The 25444-nt window shown below is 30.7% G+C and overlaps 1 protein-coding gene across 1 annotated transcript; it reads right to left on the reverse strand.

The window, feature by feature from the left end:
• Positions 1 to 1742: 1742 nt before the first annotated feature.
• LOC136275034 (prion-like-(Q/N-rich) domain-bearing protein 25) lies at positions 1743 to 25224 on the reverse strand. Its single transcript, XM_066083289.1, has 8 exons — positions 25100 to 25224; positions 17445 to 17490; positions 14866 to 14957; positions 13973 to 14149; positions 13708 to 13836; positions 4307 to 4444; positions 3128 to 3256; positions 1743 to 1894 (listed from the first exon to the last, which is right to left on the reverse strand). The coding sequence occupies exons 1-8, from the start codon at positions 25128 to 25130 to the stop codon at positions 1743 to 1745; spliced, it is 894 nt and encodes a 297-aa protein (XP_065939361.1). The 5' UTR covers positions 25131 to 25224.
• Between the last annotated feature and the right edge of the window lie 220 nt (positions 25225 to 25444).

A 25444-nucleotide genomic window follows, 5' to 3' on the forward strand; every position in this document is an offset into this window, starting at 1 on the left:
TATTTCTTGGCCAGGCTTTCCTCTGTTGTTGTTTACGATATAAAAATTGGACTAGAACAACACTACCCCGTATATATTGAACTTGAAATTTTATGCGCATCGTTAGTTTAATCATTGCCTAAATTAAAAAAGTGCCCCTAGAATCCCATGTTGTGTGTTTTATATTGATGCGACATACCGTTTTCCGTAAAAACTTTATAAAAGTTGGAAAGGTTTTACGAGAACCGGATGAATAACTTTTTAAGTTATTTATAGTTGTCACGTGATAATGCACCAATGTGGCAGTGATGTACTACCCGATTTTATTGCACTGACATCTATTTGAAAGGTTGATACTAAGTTTTTGATCTTATATAAAATAGTTATTGAATTTCACGATTTTAAATATAACAGTCAAAATAAGACGCTAAATTGCCCATATGCTTCCTTAATACCGCCGCGTATTGTTTCCTCTTTTTTGACTAAGGAGGCCGTCGTTGGAAATTTAATAAAAACATACAAGATAGAGAATTTTTTTTTCATTTATTCGTTACCTTTAAGGCATTTTTGAACTTCTCAAATTACATTATATCTTTTATATTTATTAAAATAGAAAATGTAACAAACTACAGCAGACTTTTTCTTAAATATTGATGTGTTAAAAATTATTATGTCAAAGATCTAAAGAGTTTCTGGAACATTGAAAAATTCAATATCAAAGGCTGTATTACAAACATTACATATTCCAGGGAAAACGTCGTGTTAGATAATTGAATTTACACTAGGTCAAAGGAAAACATTATCATTTCAATTATAGAGGCCGACATTGGTTTTTATTCAACGTAAAAACTACAAAGTATAAAACAATTTGTTTTATATACCTTCAAATCATTGTTGAAACCATCAATTGTCAGGTATAGATATTTTTGTAATCAAGAGGCCCAAGGACTGCATCACCCACCTGAACAGCAGTTCCTTTTATTGCAGTTTTTTAGTGGTTCACCCTTGTATTTAAAGTTAAACTTTGAACCTCTCTTTGGGCTCTTAGTATTATTCCTGTCAGTGAGTAATGTTTTAACAATTAAGAATATCCATTATTTGAGAATGCATGCATAGTAATCTCACATATTGTAGCGTTGTAATTCTTGAGAAGAAGATTTTAAAATATTTTCCATATATTTCTATGTTAAACTTTGAACCCCTTTCTGAGCCCAAAATTAGCTCGGGGGTCACAATTTATAATCTTAACTTGATACATAAGCTTTGGAGTAAATATTGGCATCTCTGGTGCAGTAATTGTTAAAAAGAAAATTTTTATAGACACAAACCCTATTTCTATTGTTTCACAATTAAACCTTTCAAAAAGCTAAGGTTTTGCCTTTCATTAAAAAAAAATATCGAATTCCCATTTCATAGGGATACTTTCTACCAACTTTTGCTGATTGGGCTCAGTGATTTTAGTAATAGACTAAAGGAAGGACGGCCGACAACAGGTGATCAGGGAAATTCACTAGACCTTTGGTTCAAGTGAGATAAAAAGCATAATGAAAATAACAGTAACCAAATAAATTTTTGTTTTAAATATTGATAAGAGATGAATAATACTATGTCGTTTATTGTGTATAGGAAATTTGAATGTTTTAAAACCAACAACATTGCTGTTTTCAATATGTCTACAAATATAAGAGATATTAAGATTTGCGTTTACAATACAGCTAATTCTTATTCATAATGTCAAAACTGAGTATGCATTTGGATTTTTTTTAAATCTGCATAGCATTACTTTCTTCACACGCCAAATAAATAAATGTGAAACCTTTTGTACAGGTACATCTTCCGTTTTTGCATACTCCAGAATTATTACTTCCGGTGCATTGTTCGTGTAAGCTACAAAACCCACCGACAGGAACAGTATCTGAAATGATAAATCATGACAACATAAATGCAAAAGGAAATAACTTCGTTTGTAAGTTAAAATCATACCGGTGTTCATAAACCAAATTTTAGAGGCAAATATCTGAAAGTTTGCTCAAGCTTACGTAGTCGTAGTTTTAGAAATATAGATATATCAGTAATGTTATTTTTCACATTCATGGCCACCTTTTTACATCAAACAAAATGTATTTCATACTATCTAAATCTTGTACAAATACATTCAACAAGACATTTCTAAACTATACTCCGTGTCCCGGTTGATACAGTAGTTTTCATCAGTTAAAGCTGGCCCAAATGTTTGAAACTGAAGTTGCAAGGTACAGTTTTAAATTTTAAACACTGTCAAATGTTTTTGGTAAAATTGATAGTTGCTGTATTTAAGGGCTTATGAGTTTTATAAGATTCATGAAATTATTTCTAATGATTATCATTAGTGGAAAGGGTGTCTCTTATTGAAATTGGTATGGAATATGTATAGTACATGAGAATCGAAGTAAAATGCGGAATTTGCGGCTTTGACTGTTGTGTTAACTTTGCACAGTAAAATTGCAAATTACAGATGGGAGGTTAAATAACACGAAAAGTAAGTGAATGGGGCATAGTGACTCTACATTTGTAAGTTCCTGACATGTGATGGTGCAACATGTTCACATTACGGAATGTCAACCCATTGCAGGGTATAAGCTTGGGTATGTCTGAAAAGCCGAAAAATAAGAAAAATTGTCGAAATATGGAAGTGTCGAATTTTCAGAAAAACCAATATGTAGAAAAATTCACGGCCCTACAAGTTATTTTCCTTAAAATTGATGATTGGTCTTATAAAGAGTGAATGATCGGTATTTTTACTGAATAGGAACTGTGAAAATTCTAGTTACACAGTTTCGAAGGCGCACATATTCTGGCTACAGTTAATTGTATATTAACTATCCCCTGTCACCTGAAGTTATGTTCATCTATGGTAACATTCACTATTCTGATTGCAGCATTTTTTTTTAAAAAGCTAATTTACTCTTGTATATTTTTATGACACATTCTAACCTTACTATACATTCATTATAGTTATAGACAATACATTTAAATAAAGATTAAAGTCAGTTCAATTATAATATTAAATCTAAAAAGTACAACACAAGCTTGATATTGCATGAACAAATTATATTTACCAAATTTTACAGTTTGTTATTGTCAATGTTTATTTACAAAGTTCACAAACCTTTGAGGCAGTATTTTCTATCTAATGCAAAATAGCCATTTATACATTGACATTTCCCTTGAAAACAAACTGAGAATGGTTGGCTACACTGTTCTGTTAACTCACACGGATCATTTAATGTAACATTTTCTGGAATGAAAGTAAGAAACAAGGAACGATAATCTGTTAATTCTATTCATTTAAAAAATTCTTCTTTGTTTAAAAAGTCCAACATCAACTCTTGAAAAAATTTGTTTATCCTCTATCGGCATAATTATCATCATTCTTAGTCAGAAACCTTAGATATAGAAAATATCTTAATCTTGTTATCTGTAGTCAACGGATTTTGTTTATAGACTTAAAAAGTCGTTATCGAAATTTAAATGAGTTTGGATTGTCATACACCAGATCTTCCCTTAAATTCTGAATATGATATTTTGGCATTATGCTATTATAATTAAAGTCAAATCTATATATTTATTTTAAAAGTTTGAGCGGTGAGCATTTCCTTGCGTCAATATATACTACTCTTTTTCTAAAGAAGGTATTTAAAGCCTAAACATTGTTACGGCAATTCAGCCGTCTTACTCTTTGCCACTCCATCTTTTTTTTTATAAATTTAGAAAAAAAAAGGATATGTAATTCTTTTCTAAACGTTCAACCAATCAAAGGATGGTCATTAACATCATTTTGTAATGAATATTGATAATACTTTCAAATAAACTGAAGAAGTTATGACCCGTGACCAGGATATATTGAATAAATTGAACTTTTAAAATTGAAAGTATCTAATAATCTGATTTTTTAAAATCCTCTAGTAGAATTTTGAGTGTGAACACTTCCAATAAAAATTGATCTCTTCAATTTAAAACAATGACTACACACTGTCTACACTTTCATTCATTTTATTTTGCTGAAAGTAATCACGGCTCAGAATATATTTTACTTTATGCATAGTTCTATATATTTTCTCGATGTACGTTTCCTAAATCTATGACATATCAGTGGTTACAATCACAATAAAAAATCAGTACCTATATTTCAAAAATCACATTGCGACGGGAACTTGTTTTTATATTTAGGTAAAGTTTCTGTGCGTTTAAATATGGGTGTAATCAAAATAATAGGAAATGACACACTACCTCATTTTCGTGTTCACTAATATAAAGTACTTATTATCATTAGTATGAAATATTTTACCTTGGTACATATAGCACGTCCTGTTAATTTGGATGTATCCTGGGCTGCATGAACATATTCCATGATCACAAACATTTGCAAATTGTGTTCCATTGCATTGCCAATCAAACTCACATATACCACCAATATTTACCATTTCTGAAAAAAAGTAATAGAAGAAATGCAACAAATACACTTACATCTAATAATATTGAAAATGCATTCACAACGATTTTATGGTTATTTATACGTCTTAATACAGTAACTGTGTTTATCTTTTTTAAATTGTGTAAAAAGTGGTTTATGGCCCCAATGAACCTGGTGTTTAATATAAGTTGTGTTATTGACGGAAGACTCTGTTAACCTATGTTATTAAATATTGATTTCTACTACATTCCCTACTACATTGTAGATAGGTAAAGTTAGCTACTAGTAACTGGCTACTAGTAACTGGTTACGAGAACTAAGAAAAGCTAGTTACTAGTAACTGGCTACGAGATTAAATAAAAGTTGGCTACTAGTAACTGGCTACTAGTAACTGGCTAAGAGAAGTAAGAAAAGCTAGCTACTAGTAACTGGCTACGAGATGAAGAGAAACTTGGCTTCTTCTTACTGTCAATGTAAGAACACATATCAAGGATTTCTATTTGTGTTCTTAAGATGTACATTGCTCTATATCACTGCCAATTGTCAATAATATAGATTGTACAATGTATATATAGATTGAAGATATATGTCAGACATGCTAATATCAACATTCTGTCAAGTCATCCACATTACACTACGTTACAATTACTCAGATATCTCTCTTTATGTAGTCAGCTACTTGTGCATTTCGTTACAAATATCTTTATTTTTTGTCTGTTTTGTAAATATATCCCAAGTAGCTGTATATATAGACTGAAGATATATGCCAGACATGCTAATATCAACATTCTGTCAAGTCATTCACATAATATTACGACACAATTACTCAGATATCTCTCTTTATGTAGTCAGCTACTTGTGCATTTCGTTATAAATATCTTTATTTTTTGTCTGTTTTGTCTATATATCTCAAGTAGCTGTACATATAAATTAAAGATATATGCCAGACATGCTGATATCAACATTCTGTCAAGTCATCCACATAATTTTACGGCACAATTACTCAGATATCTCTCTTTATGTTGTCAGCTACTTGTGCATTTCGTTACAAATATCTTATTTTTTGTCTGTTTTGTCTATATATCTCTAGAAGCTGTACATATAGATTAAAGATATATGCCGGAATGCTAATATCAACATTCTGGCAAGTCATCCACATAATATTACAACACAATTACTCAGATATCTCTCTTTATGTAGTCAGCTACTTGTGCATTTTGTTACAAATATCTTTATTTTTTGTTTGTTTTGTAAATATATCTCAAGTAGCTGTATATATAGACTGAAGATATATGCCAGACATGCTAATATTAACATTCTGTCAAGTCATCCACATAATATTACGACACAATTACTCAGATATCTCTCTTTATGTAGTCAGCTACTTGTGCATTTTGTTACAAATATCTTTATCTTTTTGCTGTTTTGTCTATATATCTCAAGTAGCTGTACATATAGATTGAAGATATATGCCAGACATGCTGATATCAACATTCTGTCAAGTCATCCACATAATATTACGGCACAATTACTCAGATATCTCTCTTTATGTAGTCAGCTACTTGTACATTTTGTTACAAATATCTTTATTTTTTGTCTGTTTTGTCTATATATCTCAAGTAGCTGTACATATAGATTAAAGATATATGCCAGACATGCTGATATCAACATTCTGTCAAGTCATCCACATTATATTACGGCACAATTACTCAGATATCTCTCTTTATCTAGTCAGCTACTTGTGCATTTTGTTACAAATATCTTTATTTTTTGTTTGTTTTGTCTATATATCTCAAGTAGCTGAATATATAGATTGAAGATATATGCCGGAATGCTAATATCAACATTCTGTCAAGTCATCCACATAATATTACGACACAAATACTCAGTATGTAGTCAGCTACTTGTGCATTTTGTTACAAATATCTTTATCTTTTTGCTGTTTTGTCTATATATCTCAAGTAGCTGTACATATAGATTGAAGATATATGCCAGACATGCTAATACCAACATTCTGTCAAGTCATCCCCATAATATTACGATACAATTACTCAGATATCTCTCTTTATGTAGTCAGCTACTTGTGCATTTCGGTATAAATATCTTTATTTTTTGTCTGTTTTGTCTATATATCTCAAGTAGCTGTACATATAGATTAAAGATATATGCCAGACATGCTGATATCAACATTCTGTCAAGTCATCCACATAATATTACGACACAATTTCTCAGATATCGCTCTTTATGTAGTCAGCTACTTGTGCATTTCGTTACAAATATCTTTATTTTTTGTCTGTTTTGTCTATATATCTCAAGTAGCTGTACATATAGATTAAAGATATATGCCAGACATGCTATTATCATCATTCCTTCAAATCATCCACATAATATTACGACACAGTTACTCAGATATCTCTCTTTATGTAGTCAGCTACTTGTGCATTTTGTTACAAATATCTTTATTTTTTGGCGGTTTTGTCAATATATCTCAAGTAGCTGTATATTTAAATGGACGATATATGCCAGACGTGCTATTATCAACATTTCTTCAAGTCATCCACATAATATTACGACATAATATCTCAGATATCTCTCTTGATGTAGTCAGCTACTTGTGCATTTTGTTACAAATATCCTCATTTTTCAATAAAGATATTTGTAACAAAATGCACAAGTAGCTGACTACATAAAAAGAGATATCTGAGTACCTGTGTCGTAATATTATGTGGATGACTTGAAGGAATGTTAATTTAGCAAGTAAGGCATATATCTTCAATTTAAATATACAGCTACTTGAGATATATTGACAAAACCGCCAAAAAATAAAGATATTTGTAACAAAATGCGCAAGTAGCTAACCACATAAAGAGCGATATCTGAGTAATTATGTCGTAATATTATGTGGATGACTTGAAGCAATGTTGAAAATAGCATATCTGGCACATATCTTCAATCTAAATATACAGCTACTTGCAATATATTGACAAAACCGTAAAAAAATAACGATATTTGTAACAAAATGCACAAGTAGCTGACTACATAAAGAGAGATATCTGAGTAATTGTGTCGTAATATAATGTAGATGACTTGAAGGAATGTTTATAATAGCATATCTGGCACATATCTTCAATCTAAATATACAGCTACTTGCAATATATTGACAAAACCGTAAAAAAATAACGATATTTGTAACAAAATGCACAATTAGCTGACTACATAAAGAGAGATATCTGAGTAATTGTGTAGTGATATTATGTAGATGACTTGAAGGAATGTTGATAATAGCATGTCTGGCATATATCTTCAGTTTAAATATACAGCTACTTGAGATATATTGACAAAACCACCAAAATATTAGGAAATATGTCACAAAATGCGCAAGTAGCTAACCACATAAAGAGAGATATCTGAGTAATTATGTCGTAATATTATGTGGATGACTTGAAGCAATGTTGATAATAGCATATCTGGCACATATCTTCAATCTAAATATACAGCTACTTGCAATATATTGACAAAACCGTAAAAAAATAACGATATTTGTAACAAAATGCACAAGTAGCTGACTACATAAAGAGAGATATCTGAGTAATTGTGTCGTAATATAATGTAGATGACTTGAAGGAATGTTGATAAGCATGTCTGGCATATATCTTCAGTTTAAATATACATCGACTTGAGATATATTGACAAAACCGTCAAAATATAAAGATATTTGTAACAAAATGCACAAGTAGCTGACCACATAAAGAGCGATATCTGAGTAGTTATGTCGTAATATTATGCAGAGGACTTGAAGGAATGTTGATAATATCATATCTGGCAAATATCTTCAATCTTAATATACAGCTACTTGCAATATATTGACAAAACCGTAAAAAAAAATAAAGATATTTGTAACAAAATGCACAAGTAGCTGACTACATAAAGAGAGATATCTGAGTAATTGTGTCGTAATATTATGTAGATGACTTGAAGGAATGTTGATAATAGCATGTCTGGCATATATCTTCAGTTTAAATATACAGCTACTTGCAATATATTGGCAAAACCGTCAAAAAATGAGGATATTTGTCACAAAATGCGCAAGTAGCTGACCACATTTAGAGCGATATCTGAGTAATTGTGTCGTAATGTTATGTGGATGACTTGAAGCAATGTTGATAATAAAATGTCTGCCATATATCTTCAGTTTAAATATACAGCTACTTGCAATATATTGACAAAAGCGTCAAAATATAAAGATATTTGTTACAAAATGCACAAGTAGCTGACCACATAAAGAGCAATATCTGAGTAATTGTATCGTAATATTATGTGGATGACTTGAAGGAATGTTTATAATAGCATTTCTGGCATATATCTTCAGTTTAAATATACAGCTACTTGCAATATATTGACAAAACCGTCAAAATATAAAGATATTTGTAACAAAATGCACAAGTAGCTGACCACATAAAGAGCGATATCTGAGTAATTATGTCGTAATATTATGTGGATGACTTGAAGGAATGTTGATAATAGCATATCTGGCACATATCTTGAATCTAAATATATAGCTACTTGCAATATATTGACAAAACCGTAAAAAAAATAACGATATTTGTAACAAAATGCACAAGTAGCTGACTACATATAGAGAGATATTTGAGTAATTGTGTCGTAATATTATGTAGATGATTTGAAGGAATGTTGATAATAGCATGTCTGGCATATATCTTCAATTTAAATATACAGCTACTTGAGATAACTTGACAAAACCGCCAAAATATAAGTATATTTGTAACAAAATGCACAAGTAGCTGACCACATAAAGAGCGATATCTGAGTAATTATGTCGTAATATTATGTGGATGACTTGAAGGAATGTTGATAATAGCAAATCTGGCACATATCTTCAATCTAAATATACAGCTACTTGCAATATATTGACAAAACCGTAAAAAAATAACGATATTTGTAACAAAATGCACAAATAGCTGACTACATAAAGAGAGATATCTGAGTAATTGTGTCGTGATACTATGTAGATGACTTGAAGGAATGTTGATAATAGCATGTCTGGCATATATCTTCAGTTTAAATATACAGCTACTTGAGATATATTGACAAAACCGTCAAAATATGAAGATATTTGTCACAAAATGCGTAAGTAGCTGACCACATAAAGAGCGATATCTGAGTAATTATGTTGTAATATTATGTAGAGGACTTGAAGGAATGTTGATAATAGCATATCTGGCACATATCTTTAATCTAAATATACAGCTACTTGCAATATATTGACAAAACCGTAAAAAAATAACGATATTTGTAACAAAATGCACAAGTAGCTGACTACATAAAGAGAGATATCTGAGTAATTATGTCGTAATATTATGTAGATGAATTGAAGCAATGTTGATAATAGCATGTCTGGCATATATCTTCAGTTTAAATATACAGCTACTTGAGATATATTGACAAAACCGTTAAAAAATGAGGATATTTGTAACAAAATGCACAAGTAGCTGACCACATAAAGAGCGATATCTGAGTAATAATGTCGTAATATTATGTGGATGACTTGAAGGAATGTTGAAAATAGCATATCTGGCACATATCTTCAATCTAAATATACAGCTACTTGCAATTTATTGAAAAAACCGTCAAAATGTAAGGATATTTGTCACAAAATGCGCAAGTAGCTGACCACATAAAGAGCGATATCTGAGTAGTTATGTCGTAATATAATGTGGATGACTTGAAGGAATGTTGATAATATCATATCTGGAACATATCTTCAATCTTAATATACAGCTACTTGCAATATATTGACAAAACCGTAAAAAAAATAAAGATATTTGTAACAAAATGCACAAGTAGCTGACTACATAAAGAGAGATATCTGAGTAATTGTGTCGTAATATTATGTAGATGACTTGAAGGAATGTTGATAATAGTATGTCTGGCATATATCTTCAGTTTAAATATACAGCTACTTGCAATATATTGACAAAACCGTCAAAAAATGAGGATATTTGTCACAAAATGCGCAAGTAGCTGACCACATAAAGAGCGATATCTGAGTAATTGTGTCGTAATATTATGTGGATGACTTGAAGCAATGTTGATAATACAATGTCAGGCATATATCTTCAGTTTAAATATACAGCTACTTGCAATATATTGACAAAAGCGTCAAAATATAAAGATATTTGTAACAAAATGCACAAGTAGCTGACCACATAAAGAGCGATATCTGAGTAATTGTGTCGTAATATTATGTGGATGACTTGAAGGAATGTTGATAATAGCATATCTGGCACATATCTTCAATTTTAATATACAGCTACTTGCAATATATTGACAAAACCGTAAAAAAAAATAAAGATATTTGTAACAAAATGCACAAGTAGCTGACTACATAAAGAGGGATATCTGAGTAATTGTGTCGTAATATTATGTAGATGACTTGAAGGAATGTTGATAATAGCATGTCTGGCATATATCTTCAGTTTAAATATACAGCTACTTGCAATATATTGACAAAACCGTCAAAAAATGAGGATATTTGTCACAAAATGCGCAAGTAGCTGACCATATTTAGAGCGATATCTGAGTAATTGTGTCGTAATATTATGTGGATGACTTGAAGCAATGTTGATAATAAAATGTCTGCCATATATCTTCAGTTTAAATATACAGCTACTTGCAATATATTGACAAAAGCGTCAAAATATAAAGATATTTGTAACAAAATGCACAAGTAGCTGACCACATAAAGAGCGATATCTGAGTAATTGTGTCGTAATATTATGTGGATGACTTGAAGGAATGTTTATAATAGCATTTCTGGCATATATCTTCAGTTTAAATATACAGCTACTTGCAATATATTGACAAAACCGTAAAAAAATAACGATATTTGTAACAAAATGCACAAATAGCTGACCACATAAAGAGAGATATCTGAGTAATTGTGTCGTGATATTATGTAGATGACTTGAAGGAATGTTGATAATAGCATATCTGGCACATATCTTCAATCTAAATATACAGCTACTTGCAATATATTGACAAAACCGTAAAAAAATAACGATATTTGTAACAAAATGCACAAATAGCTGACCACATAAAGAGAGATATCTGAGTAATTGTGTCGTGATATTATGTAGATGACTTGAAGGAATGTTGATAATAGCAGGTCTGGCATATATCTTCAGTTTAAATATACAGCTACTTGAGATATATTGACAAAACCGTCAAAATATGAAGATATTTGTCACAAAATGCGCAAGTAGCTGACCACATAAAGAGCGATATCTGAGTAATTATGTTGTAATATTATGTAGAGGACTTGAAGGAATGTTGATAATAGCATATCTGGCACATATCTTTAATCTAAATATACAGCTACTTGCAATATATTGACAAAACCGTAGAAAAATAACGATATTTGTAACAAAATGCACAAGTAGCTGACTACATAAAGAGAGATATCTGAGTAATTATGTCGTAATATTATGTAGATGAATTGAAGCAATGTTGATAATAGCATGTCTGGCATATATCTTCAGTTTAAATATACAGCTACTTGAGATATATTGACAAAACCGTTAAAATATAAAGATATTTGTAACAAAATGCACAGGTAGCTGACCACATAAAGAGCGATATCTGAGTAATAATGTCGTAATATTATGTGGATGACTTGAAGGAATGTTGAAAATAGCATATCTGGCATATATCTTCAATCTAAATATACAGCTACTTGCAATTTATTGACAAAACCGTCAAAATGTAAGGATATTTGTCACAAAATGCGGAAGTAGCTGACCACATAAAGAGCGATATCTGAGTAATTGTGTCGTAATATTATGTGGATGACTTGAAGGAATGTTGATAATAGCATGTCAGGCATATATCTTCAGTTTAAATATACAGCTACTTGAGATATATTGACAACCCCGCCAAAAAATAAAAATATTTGTAACAAAATGCACAAGTAGCTGACTACATAAAGAGAGATATCTGAGTAATTGTGTCGTAATATTAAGTGGATGACTTGAATAAATGTTGATAATAGCATGTCTGGCATATTTCTTTAATTTAAATATACAGCTACTTGAGATATATTGACAAAATCGCTACAAAATAGAGATATTTGTAACAAAATGCACAAATAGCTGACTACATAAAGAGAGATATCTGAGTAATTGTGTCGTAATATTATGTGGATGGCTTGAAGTAATGTTGATAATAGCATATCTGGCATATTTCTTCAATTTAAATATACAGCTACTTGAGATATATTGACAAAACCGCTACAAAATAGAGATATTTGTAACAAAATGCACAAATAGCTGACTACATAAAGAGAGATATCTGAGTAATTGTGTCGTAATATTATGTGGATGGCTTGAAGTAATGTTGATAATAGCATATCTGGCATATTTCTTCAATTTAAATATACAGCTACTTAAGATATATTGACAAAACCGCCAAAATATACGGATATTTGTAACAAAATGCAGAAGTAGCTGACTACATAAATAGAGATGTCTGAGTAATTGTGTCGTAATATTATGTGAATGACTTGATAGAATGTTGATATTAGCATGTCTGGTATATATCTTCAATTTAAATATACAGCTACTTGAGATATATTGACAAAACCGCCAAAAAACAGACAAAAAACAAAGATATTTGTAACGAAATTCAGAAGTAGCTGACTACATACAGAGGGATATCTGAGTAATTGTGTCGTAATATTATGTGGATGACTTGACATGATGTTGATATTAGCAAGTCTGGCATATATCTTCAATTTATATATACAGCTTCTTGAGATATATTGACAATTGACAGTGATATAGTGCAATGTACATCTTAAGAACACAAATAAAAATCCTAGGTATGTGTTCTCACATGGACAGTAAGAAGTAACTAGAAGCCAAGTTTCTTTCATCTCGTAGCCAGTTACTAGTAGCTAGCTTCTCTTACTTCTCGAAGCCAGTTACTAGTAGCCAGTTACGAGTAGCCAACTTTGATTTTATCTCGTAGCCAGTTACTAGTAGCTAGGTTTTCTTACTTCTCGTAGCCAGTTACTAGTAGCCAGTTACTAGTAGCTAACTTTACCTATCTCTACATTGTATCATATATTTTTTCATTTCCAATCTGTACACAAATATGTGTTTGTTTTCTTGTGATATTCAACACCGTTTGTTTTATACGACAAGCCAGTCTGTGCGCTATATTTCATCGAATTGTTATTAAGTAAAATGCTATTTTACTTTTCAAGCACTTTTTGTTCGCTAAAAAATATCCAGGCAAACAATGGCAGACACAGTAGTTGTTGATCTGAACACAATGTGCGTCGTTAATGCTGCAGGCATAAACATCATCCCAAGTTATGTATTTCACTGTAAAATTTTTTTGAGTTTCTTTATTATTCATATTGATATTATTTCTGTTAAGTATTATTTCAGACAGTGAGATCATTATCAAGAACATCAGTTGTCTAATTATCCATTATAACATTCGAAAGGAGTCACTTACTTTCATTCCACGATGAACAGTTGATAGAAAGATTTACATTATGATTAAGATATGATCTTAAACAAGGGTTGAATATCTTTTTTTCATTGCCTATAGTTAGATCAACTTCTTGTAGAGAGTTTGCAAAATTATGCAGATTTTTTATCCAGATATTGCATTTAAAAGGACAGGTGGTATCTGTGAAAAAAAAATATGGAAAATGACCTTTATTAGTTTTTTAAAAGTTAGACAGAACGACAATTCAAATTAAATTTATTTTACTGTTGTAGTGCTTTATGTGTTTTGCGTTGATTGACAATAATTATTTTAACCAGATTCATAACAGCTTGATTTTTTATGCCATATTGAATTTACTTAAAAAGAACAGAATCTATTTTTTTTTATATTTTTTTTTTAGTTTTCGATCATTAATCTAATGTTAATTAAAACGTTCATGATCTTAATGAAATTCGAAGTTTGTTCCATCGTCGGAAGAAACAAAAAGATGACACACAGCAGCCATACTGTTTAATGGTAGCTGTAAAACAATAACTTCAACTGAAGTTATTTCTTATTTTCCTTTGCTTGTTATAAAATCTCATTAAGAACTATATTGTTTTAGCCTAGTAAAATGATTTTAAACTAATGTTACAATAATCTGATTCAATGGAAAGGAAAAATTAACAGTTACTTTAGTTTTCTATACATGTTACACTAGAAGCCTAACAAATAATTTTATTATCAAAATAACTGAACGTTAAGAATTGGATAATTATGAATTGTAAAGGTATATTATTGATATTTATAACTAACACATCGATTGAGATAGTATTGAATTCAATTATTCTCGTGTAATGACAAAAAATCTAAATATCACACCATAATCATCATCATTATTATTGTAAACAACCTACCATCTTGTAAAATATTTTGTGCGGTACTTAATTCAAAGGAACATCTGTATTGGTAATCCATAAATCTTGCAACTGTCTCTAAACACAGATTTCTAAAAGGAGAAACGATGGTATTATTTAAATGTCGACAAAATCGACAGAGAAATATACAGGTACATGAATTGTACAAAATGTACATGTTGCTATAAAAAAACAATGATTAAAGAGCAATCGAGTCTACATAAAATACTGATCTAGCCGATGTCGAACAAAATGGTTATGGGTCAATAACAATTTTATAGTTTTTAATAGTTACAGACTATCAAAACACAGACATATTTCAAAGTCATTATATATATATATATATATATATATATATATATATATATATATATATATATATATATATATATATATATATATATATATATATATATAAAGCACTAAAAATGGCTAACGACACGAACAATAGAAATTGTCAAATTTTCGGGACAACCAGTCCCTTCTTCAGGACCAAAAAATAAATTACATGAGTACAAAACAAAGAAAACAAAATCTAAAGCTACTACTAAACTACTTAAGAAACTATAAAAAGAACAGCTACATTATAAACATTTGTTCACATTCTTAAAGAAGGTGTTGCTACTGTCGCCGATCGCTCTAAAGTCGCTCTAAGGACTTTAGAGCGATCGGCGACAGTAGCAACACCTTCTTTAAGAATGTGAACAAATGTTTATAATGTAGCTGTTCTTTTTATAGTTTCTTAAGTAGTTTAGTAGTAGCTTTAGATTTTGTTTTCTTTGTTTTGTACTCATGTAATTTATTTTTTGGTCCTGAAGAAGGGACTGGTTGTCCCGAAAATTTGACAATTTCTATTGTTCGTGTCGTTAGCCATTTTTAGTGCTTTTTATATTCAGTTTACTGGCTTAGTATCTATATATTAGATCCGACACTTTAAAGATGCCTAGTGTTGTTGATTCTATTCAGTGCTTTTTATATATATATATAGATATATATATATATATATATATATATATATATATATATATATATATATATATATATATATATATATATATATATATATATATATATATATATATATATAATCCAAAATGAGTGAAAGGTGATATCACACAGTATAAATAATCAAAAAAGAAAAAGAAAATGAACAGTTCCAAAGTTTCTATTCACTAGCGCTTTCTGGATTTACATCCTTCTTCAGGTGAACGTACATAAGTTATGAAATTGTTTTCCTTAGAAACGTTTACTATGACGTCATGATGTAACGAGAGTCTTTTCAGGGAAGGAATAGATCCATGACGTCATAATACAATATAAAACGTTAAAGTTCGGGAAAACTGAATTAGACAAAATATGATCATAACGACATCAATAAATTTACAAATACAAAGACTGGTTAGAATAAAGATGATTATATACATATATTTAATGTTTGTTGAGTTTTGGGGAAAATAATTTAATAAAATAGTTCTCTTTCACAAGTCTCATGGCGGTTGAATCGGTTTTAAGTTTATAAAATGGGAATACTTCATAATCTCCCTTAGCACATCTGTCAAAATGTTCACTACATGGGGTGTTTCTGGTACTGGGATCATTAATCTGCTGGCGATGGACGCGCATGCAATTTTTCTATCATTGAGCGGGATCAAGAACTTCAACAACTAATTAAACAATCTGACCTACTCCATAGCCAAAGACAACCACCAAATCTGAAGAAAATATTAACAAGAGCTAAATTTCATTCAACACCAGAAAAATATGTTGTTTCCAAATGCGGAGATTCAAGGTGCGGCACGTGTCCTTATCTAAAGACTGGAGATTCGATTTCTTTTAAATGTGGCAAGACTTTTTATGTTAATGAAAATATGTCGTGCAAATCCAAAAATCTGCTTTACTGTATTACATGTAACCACTGTGGCGAACATTACATCGGCCAAACCGGAACACAGCATACCGCCCGCATGCGCGTCCATCGCCAGCAGATTAATGATCCCAGTACCAGAAACACCCCATGCAGTGAACATTTTGACAGATGTGCTAAGGGAGATTATGAAGTATTCCCATTTTATAAACTTTAAACCGATTCAACCGCCATGAGACTTGTGAAAGAGAACTATTTTATTAAATTATTTTCCCCAAAACTCAACAAACATTAAATATATGTATATAATCATCTTTATTCTAACCAGTCTTTGTATTTGTGAATTTATTGATGTCGTTATGATCATATTTTGTCTAATTCAGTTTTCCCGAACTTTAACGTTTTATATTGTATTATGACGTCATGGATCTATTCCTTCCCTGAAAAGACTCTCGTTACATCATGATGTCATAGTAAACGTTTCTAAGGAAAACAATTTCATAACTTATGTACGTTCACCTGAAGAAAGATGTAAATCCAGAAAGCGCTAGTGAATAGAAACTTTGGAACTGTTCATTTTCTTTTTCTTTTTTGATTATATATATATATATATATATATATATATATATATATATATATATATATATATATATATATATATATATATATATAACACTTCAACAAACTGTCTTTAATTGGCGGTGCCTTTTCTTACCTATTATCATAACTGGTCAATGATTCGTGTATCACTAAAGTAAAATCTACCGGATAAAAACAAATAACAAAATGAAAGCAATTATATTCCAACGATTGATCAATAGAACATTGTACTGATAAAAAAATAAAGGAACATATAGAACAATAATGCATAATAAACTCTTTTTATTGTTATTCAAACATCTTTCGTAATTATCTTTCTTGTAACCAAAGTACTGCTACATCGTTTTAGATTACAAGTTGGAGTATATTTCTTTTCATGATTCTTGACTATGATTTTTTTTTACAAAGACTTGGGTTTATAATGCAAAAGTCATTAAGATTCAAAGAAATTATACAAATCAATTATTATCCGACAAGCAGATTGAAAATAAAATATATAAGAATATTTAGCGACCTGCTAAGTGAAAAGTCCAAATAAGGTTTTTCACAAAATGAAAACAGCTTGGGTTTTAACCAGGGCCTATACAATAAAACCAAAATAACTCTTTAAAAACCAACAAAACATAAAACTAGTAAAGCCGTCTACAAAGAAATAATTGAGACATAAATATTGTGTTTTCAAAGGTTTTGTTTAAGAATCGAAGATCAAGTATTTTACTATTTATTGTTAAGACAACTATATGTATATGCATTCCGACAGCAGTAAGAAGCATTTATCATTTTGTTACTTTATGTTGATTATGATTTGTATTCAAAGATTATATTAAATGGCTGGAATTTATTAAGGTCTTCCGTTTCCAACGGAATACTTTATTGTTTTCGTACTGTTTCTTATTATTTTTTTCCACAAATTTTGTGCACGCGATTTCTCAGAAACTATTCAGCTGATTTTGACCATTTTTTCAGAGGTCATATTTTTAGACCTTTTTTTAAATTTTGAAATCGTCACTTCCGGTACCGAGTTACGGCTGATTTTATATTTTTCACGACCTATTTTGTACAAAGATGATCTCAGAAACTATTTGAGATATGAATACAAAATTTTCAGGATAGGTACAATACCCGCAACGTTATTTTTTACAAGATAAACGATAGGATAGGTTTCACGCACGATGGGATAGAATTAACGCACGACAGAACAGTATACACGCACAAAAGGATAGGATTAACGCACGATAGAACAGAATACACGCACGATATGATAGGATTGATACACGATAGGAAAGGATAAACAATGTTCATGATAAACGTATGATCGCTTTAAACGATATTTACGAACAAACTGATAATGACAGAATTTGAGAGAGAACACGTACAAATAAAGATTTACGTGGAATTTCTTTTTAGTAACAATTGCCGAGTTGTTAATCATCGCTGCATCAATTATAAAATGTATAAAAATGACCAGTTAATTTTTTTAAACTAAAATTATGAGCTTTTATGATCAATAAATTTTATGTATTGTTAAAATTGTTTTCATTACCGAACACCCTAGCCGATCGCCGCGAATATATCAGCCCGAGATTAAATTACTCGGAAAATAGCGGGTTTAATTATATAAATCCAACTCTTGTATAAAGTAAATACAAAATCTATCAGAAGAACATTTCTTTCTGTATAAGAAAATGATGCATTAAAAACAAATTATTACAGACAAATTAAATAAATATTTACGCAGATACACATTCTGAGTACGATTTGTTACATGTAACATTGTCTTCATTACTACACACCCTAGCTGATTGCCGAGAACATTTCAGCCTGAAATCAAATATCACACGAAAAATAACGGGTTCAAAATACAACTCGGGTTTTGATTAAATATAAATTATATTATAAATATTTGTTTCTGTAAAATATGATGCAACAAACTTATATTGCATAAAAGTTAATGTTTACGCAGGTATACACTCTGCGTACGATTTAATATATTCGATATACAGGTAAATATGTTACCTTGTTCCTAAGAACTTCGTTTTTCATTTTCAATATTAACATATATGATTTACAAATAATATTGGTTAATTTTGATCTAAAACAATTAAAAATTAGTATCCTGACGGAATGTTGGATAGGATTTTACAATTCTTGTTCGATAAATATTCGTATACGGTGCACCGAACGAGTTGCAACTTAGTAATAAATTTACTTGCTTATGAAAAGGCACGAAACGATTAACACGATAGGATAAACGGAAGAGTTGTTGAAATTAAACGATAAACCTAATAGGATTAACGCACGATAGAATATGATTAACGCACGATAGAACAGTATACACGCACGATACGATAGGATTGATACACGATACGATAGGATAGGATTGTAAAAAATAACGTTGCGGGTACTGTACTCTATAGTTTGAAGTTGTGCAGTATTATGTTGTTTTACGCCAGTGGCGCCATTTTTTTGAGCTCGCCTAGGCACGAAAATTGGGAACGAATTTTCATTCAAAATTTTTATACATTTTGATCTGTATCTTTTATCAGTTATTATTATTATCAGTTATTTTATCAGTATTATCAGTTGATAATTTATTACAACATATATAACAAAAGTGGTAGAGAATCAAACGTTTTTTCCAATAAAATCAAGAAAAAAGGGGCTGGTCCCTTTATTTAGGGGCCAAGACACTCGTAAACTCTATTACGAATAACTTGAACATGATAAAGATTTTGTAATGCATTATAGAAGCAAAGTTGTTGATCCTTACAATATCTATCAGAAAAAAAAACCTCACACCCATTTATTACGTAATTAGGGATTTCAGAGGCCAAAATACTTAAATTTTGATGCAATATATCCAAAGAAGGAGACATAATTTGATAGGCAATGTAGAAGAATAAATGTTTGCATTGATGATTCTAATCGATTCCACTAATCAAAAGACCAATGGCTGTCCCCATTAAGGATCCAGAGGGCTGGCTCCCAAAATATTCGATGATTTGTATAAAAAATTGGACAATAATTTAGATTGGTGTGAGAGCAAAAAATGTTAGTTTTCTTAAGACATTTTCAAAGAAATAAAAAAAAAGGGACTTACCCCTTTAATTTGGGGCCAAGACACTCGTAAACTCTATTACAGATAATTTCAAAATGATAAACATTTTGTGTTTCATTATAGAAGTAAAGTTGTTGATCGTAGCAATATCTATCAGGTAAATTCATCGCGAAGCCTATTTATTACGCAATCAGGGATTTTTAGGGGCCAAAGTACTTTGACGCAATATATCTAGAGAAGGAGACATGTTTTGTTAAGCATTGTAGAAGAGAAAATGTCTGTATTGATGATTTTAATCGATTCCACTAATCAAAACATCAGTGTCTGTCCCAATGAAGGATCTAGAGGGCTGGCCCCTAAAAATTCAATCATTTGTATCTCAAAAATAAACAATTTTAGATACGTGTAAGAACAAAAAATGTTAGTATTCGTGAGACCTTTTGAATGAACTCAAGAAAAAGGGACTGGCCCCTTAAGTTAGGGGCCAAGATACTCGTAAAGTCTTTTACACATACCTTAACAACGTTCAAGATTTTGTAATGCATTATAGAAACAAAGTTGTTGATCGTTACAATACCAGTTTGTAAAACTCATTGCAACACCCAGTAATGACGTAATTAGAAATTTTAGGGGACTATAATTATAAATCTTTAATGTGCTGTATGTGAAAAAGCAAAACACTTTGTTAAGCATTTTAACGGATATTGACAATCGTATACATTATCTGAAAGGGAAGGGTTGGCGGTAATTCTGAAATTTTATTGATATTTTAATCGTATCGTTTAAAAATTGAACGGATGATCTACTCGTTACTCTTAACGAGATCGTATCTAGTTATTATTTTTTTCCCTTACAAATGTTTTGCCTGCAATGTTTAAAAAACGGCTCGTCTGATTTTCGTGAAGCGTTCAGATCTAATTTATATTGATCGAAACTTAATTTGCATTTTTTTTTTATTATGATGACGTTATTTCCGTTCTTAAGATAGTGTTGTTTTAGTGATTTTCAGAGGGTCGGCTTGTCCAAGGATCTTCTCGTAAACGGTATAAGACATCCCTTAAGAATTAAATGACTTTACATACATTTGAAAGCAAGAAGGAGGGCTGGACTTTCAAATTAGAAACCAAGAGGAGTCCAAATTTACCAAAGCCCTTACAACTGAAACAAAATAGTATCTGGCCCTTAAAATGTAGACCCAGTTCTTCTATTTTTAATCAAATTTAACTGTTAAATAGCAAAATCAAAATCAAATATTCACATTTCAAATTCTAAGATCAGAATGAAGATCACCTCGTTGCTCGCAATGAGATCGTGTCTAGTTGTTTTGTTATTTTCTTAGGGAGAGTGTGAGCGAGAGTAAGATGTTAATTTTACGTTTACATTACTGATCTTATTCCTGTTAAGAATGATGACCCTGTATAATCGGATATTTTTCCATTTATGTTTAAAAAGAGAAATTTTATAACTTATATGTTACGAAGTTTGTTCATTAATTTACAATTACATACTTGGGTTTAAATCAACATTGATTATAATATGTTTTACGGTGCGACCGTTGGGGCGAGCACAGCATGTGATCAAACAATGAATTAAAATAAATTAATAAAATAAAATCAACAACGTGAAATTTGAATAACAAAAAATAAAACATACCTATTTTTCAGTAAATTTTCATTATTCATAGTTTATAAGATTTGTTATAAATTATTTATTTATATGTAGAACAATAGTTTAATCTCAGAAACAATGTTGTTAAATAATAAAGATTTTAATATATAAATATTCATTGCACTGCATCTCCTCTTTTACAGTGATTGTGATTATGATTGATTGATTGATTTCCCCCTTTTTTTTTGCAGTAGACATTTTTTCATATAAAACTTGACTCATCAGAGAGCTCCCCCCATGCTAAAATTTTTTTTTTATTTTTGTCAATTTATACATAGAAAATCGACTTACCATGGATTTGCCCCTCCACTTAAAAAAAATAATTAATGTTTAATTTTAATTTTAATTTACGCTTAAAAATATTTGCTTATCATGTTAAAAGAACATGGTGTTGTCCCCCCCCCCCCCCACCGCATGTAATAAATGGAAGTGAAAATAAAGAAACCATTGAACTGCTAAAGAGCTGAAGGATTAGAATTTTCATGATTTATTTTTCTTTTTGCTTGCAAAGATTTTTTGGATGAGGTGCCATCCACCCACCCACCCCCTTTAAAAAAAGGAGCTGCTACGTATAACGTTACGTTTCAGGAAATTACCGTAATTATAGTGAATAAAATATTTGTGAGCATTCATTCAAATTAGTGCAATTTACAACTGTTTCCTGTATCTGAAGAAATGTCCTTATTCGTCAGCTGTTCTTTATCTTAGCCTTTGCAAGATTTTAAGAGGATTTTGGTCATTTCAGCAGATTTACAATAACTTCAATTAGAGTAATTTCCCCTTATCAGTGCTTATTGTGACGTCAAAGCTGACGTTGGTTAAGTGTCGTCTTACTCTTTAAAACTCCCCAGAGAAATAAAAGTATGCGAAGTATACTGTTTTATTTACTTAAAAAGCATGATGTTCTTAAAATTACACATCTTATAAGCTTTTCAAAAGTTTTACTTTGATTCTCGGGAGAACGTGATGTTGGAACGTGAGGTTGGAAACCATTGGTACTATGAATTGTGGGTCAAAATTTACTGACTCCGAAAAAATATATCGGATCAATGTGTAAACGTTTGTGACGTCACATGATTATTTTTGATTGAAAGTGTACTGAGGTGAACTTTAGAGGTAACATTGACTGTATGTCGCTTACATCGTTATTGTTTTTACTGTCTAAATTTGTCTTGCTGATTCTCGTGAGAGTGTGAAGTGATAAAAATTGCCATGATTACAGGGAACTACTGGGACGATTAAAACGATGTATTACTGGTCCGATTTACTGACGCCAAAAAAATCCGTTGAATGAATGTGCAACTAGTCCGAATTTTCTATTCACACACGCCTTGCCGGTAGAGCTCGCTTCGCGCCGGCGCTGCGCGCCGGCGAGCTGCGCTCGCTATTAGTCCCGATGGATGAAATATAGCCCGATGAGAAGCGGAAGGCAATACACAATTTTCAAAGAGGCTTATTTTTTCTTTGGGGAGGTAAACTTAATGCCTCTATCACCATTATGCAATACTTTATAATGTAAACGGATAAAAACTTCCGTTTTAGGATATATGTGCAGTCAATATAATAATAATTTCACTTTGATATCACATTTTGTAATAATATAACTATTAAAAATAAATTAAGTGCCCTATCATCCTCATATTGTCATGACACATCTGGCAATTTTGTTTCTTATAAATCTTGAGTGTATAATATAACACATAGGACTGCATCGTGTATTATTATTGTCATTGTTTGGGATAACGTAGCAAGAAATTGTAATATTATGCTAAATTATCTTAATCCCGATAGCTAAAATAGTAAAACAATTAAGATGATCTGAAAGTAACATCAACTTACATGTGTAGCCTTTGAAACCCCTTTGACCACTTTACTGATAGTTTATTTTGTTTCTATGAATTAATCACACAAAAATTAGGGAATCATTAGACTTTGTAAATGTAATATGCGTCAGACGTCCCATCCATGAATAAATATTAACCACTGGTCTTAGTGTCTGTTTCCTGTATGGATACTTCAGTAATAGATCATTTGCCCTTCTACGTCTTATTAACAATGAAATGACCACTGGTGAAACTCATTTTACATATAAGAATTTTTAAACAAAAGACATTCTATGATGTCCATGCTGTTCTGCTTTCTGGTTACCACACTGATGAAATGTTTTCTTCCATGCATTTGTTTACTATATTGACATGTCATGTACGAAAAAGAAACGCAAGCATCCCTTTTAATTTTACAATTAAGTTAAGTTATTGTCTTCAAGTATGTGTTTATTTTGGAAAAAAATGTGTTATGTAAAAACAAAAAATCTGTATTGATATTCTAAAACAAAACAGGTGACCTTGATGATGTTCAAATATTAGCATGTACATTTAGCTATTGGTTTCCGGGTTCAGAAATGCGTGTAAACAACGTTCTGACCTCCAGTCTCCATATAATGATTAACAAACTGGTGACCTCTTTTTTTCTATTAAAATGATTTATTTGTTTTTAACATTTTGTTGACAAAGTGACATTACAAATAATTCCTTATACGCGATAACATACGTTAAAAAACAAATTTTTTCGACCAGCAGAGCTAGGCAATCTAAAGTGGTTAAACAACATATTAGTTCAAAGACCAAAGATTATCTTATACTTTATATTGAAACGGATATTAATGTCACCGATATGATGAGTACACTGTGTCGATTCATTGTGTCAACATGACACCATCGGTCACCATTGACACCGATAGAGACAATTCTTAAAGCATTTGTTTTAAACTATTTGATTAAACTAAACAACGAAAACGAAGCTTTTTGTGAGCTTATTTTCAAATTAACTTTTATTAGGTTTTATCAATATTTCTTTGCAATTAGGTTGATTGCAAGTTTAATTTCCGAAGCTAAGACGAACAATGTAACGGCAAATGTTAATGTATGCGTGACAGAATCTGTTAACGAAGAAATGGTTATTTCTATAAACTGTATAACATTGAGTACATTTAAAATTAACGCTAGGCAGATATATCGACTAAGAAATTAAAAAAAAGTACTTACATATTATGGTGTGTATATACACGACCGCCATGGTTTAAAGATATTTGGCAGTATTTGGATTTCTGTATTTGTTTATCTTTATTTGCTTCCTTGTTTTCCGCTCTAAATTCGATAAGAAAATAAAAGTTGTTATAGTGTACGTTTCAAACAGATTGTAATGGTCTTATTACTTTGTTTGAGTGTTAATGTCCTTATTTTTCTCAATATCCTTACACCAGTGTATTTGTATATGCCCAACATGAGTTTTACTCTGAAATAATCTTTTATTATATATAATTTTTGATTTAGTATGTCCTGATTGTCTACATATCCTGTGAACTGTGCATTTATACTCCATAAGTTCAA

The sequence above is a fragment of the Magallana gigas genome, chromosome 4 (assembly GCF_963853765.1).
Source record: "Magallana gigas chromosome 4, xbMagGiga1.1, whole genome shotgun sequence".
Classification (NCBI taxonomy): Eukaryota; Metazoa; Mollusca; class Bivalvia; order Ostreida; family Ostreidae; genus Magallana; species Magallana gigas.

Bases quoted from the DNA above. Each gene is read 5' to 3' on its own strand.
- LOC136275034 (XM_066083289.1), bottom strand. From the start codon at position 25,130: ATGGCGGTCGTGTATATACACACCATAATAT. The intron at 4,445-13,707 runs GTAAAATAGCAT...ACTTTTTTTCAG, and splicing joins GAACAAAAAGTGCTTGAAAA to AAATGGTAAATATTGGTGGT. The intron at 1,895-3,127 runs GTTTGTGAACTT...TTATCATTTCAG, and splicing joins TAGAAAATACTGCCTCAAAG to ATACTGTTCCTGTCGGTGGG.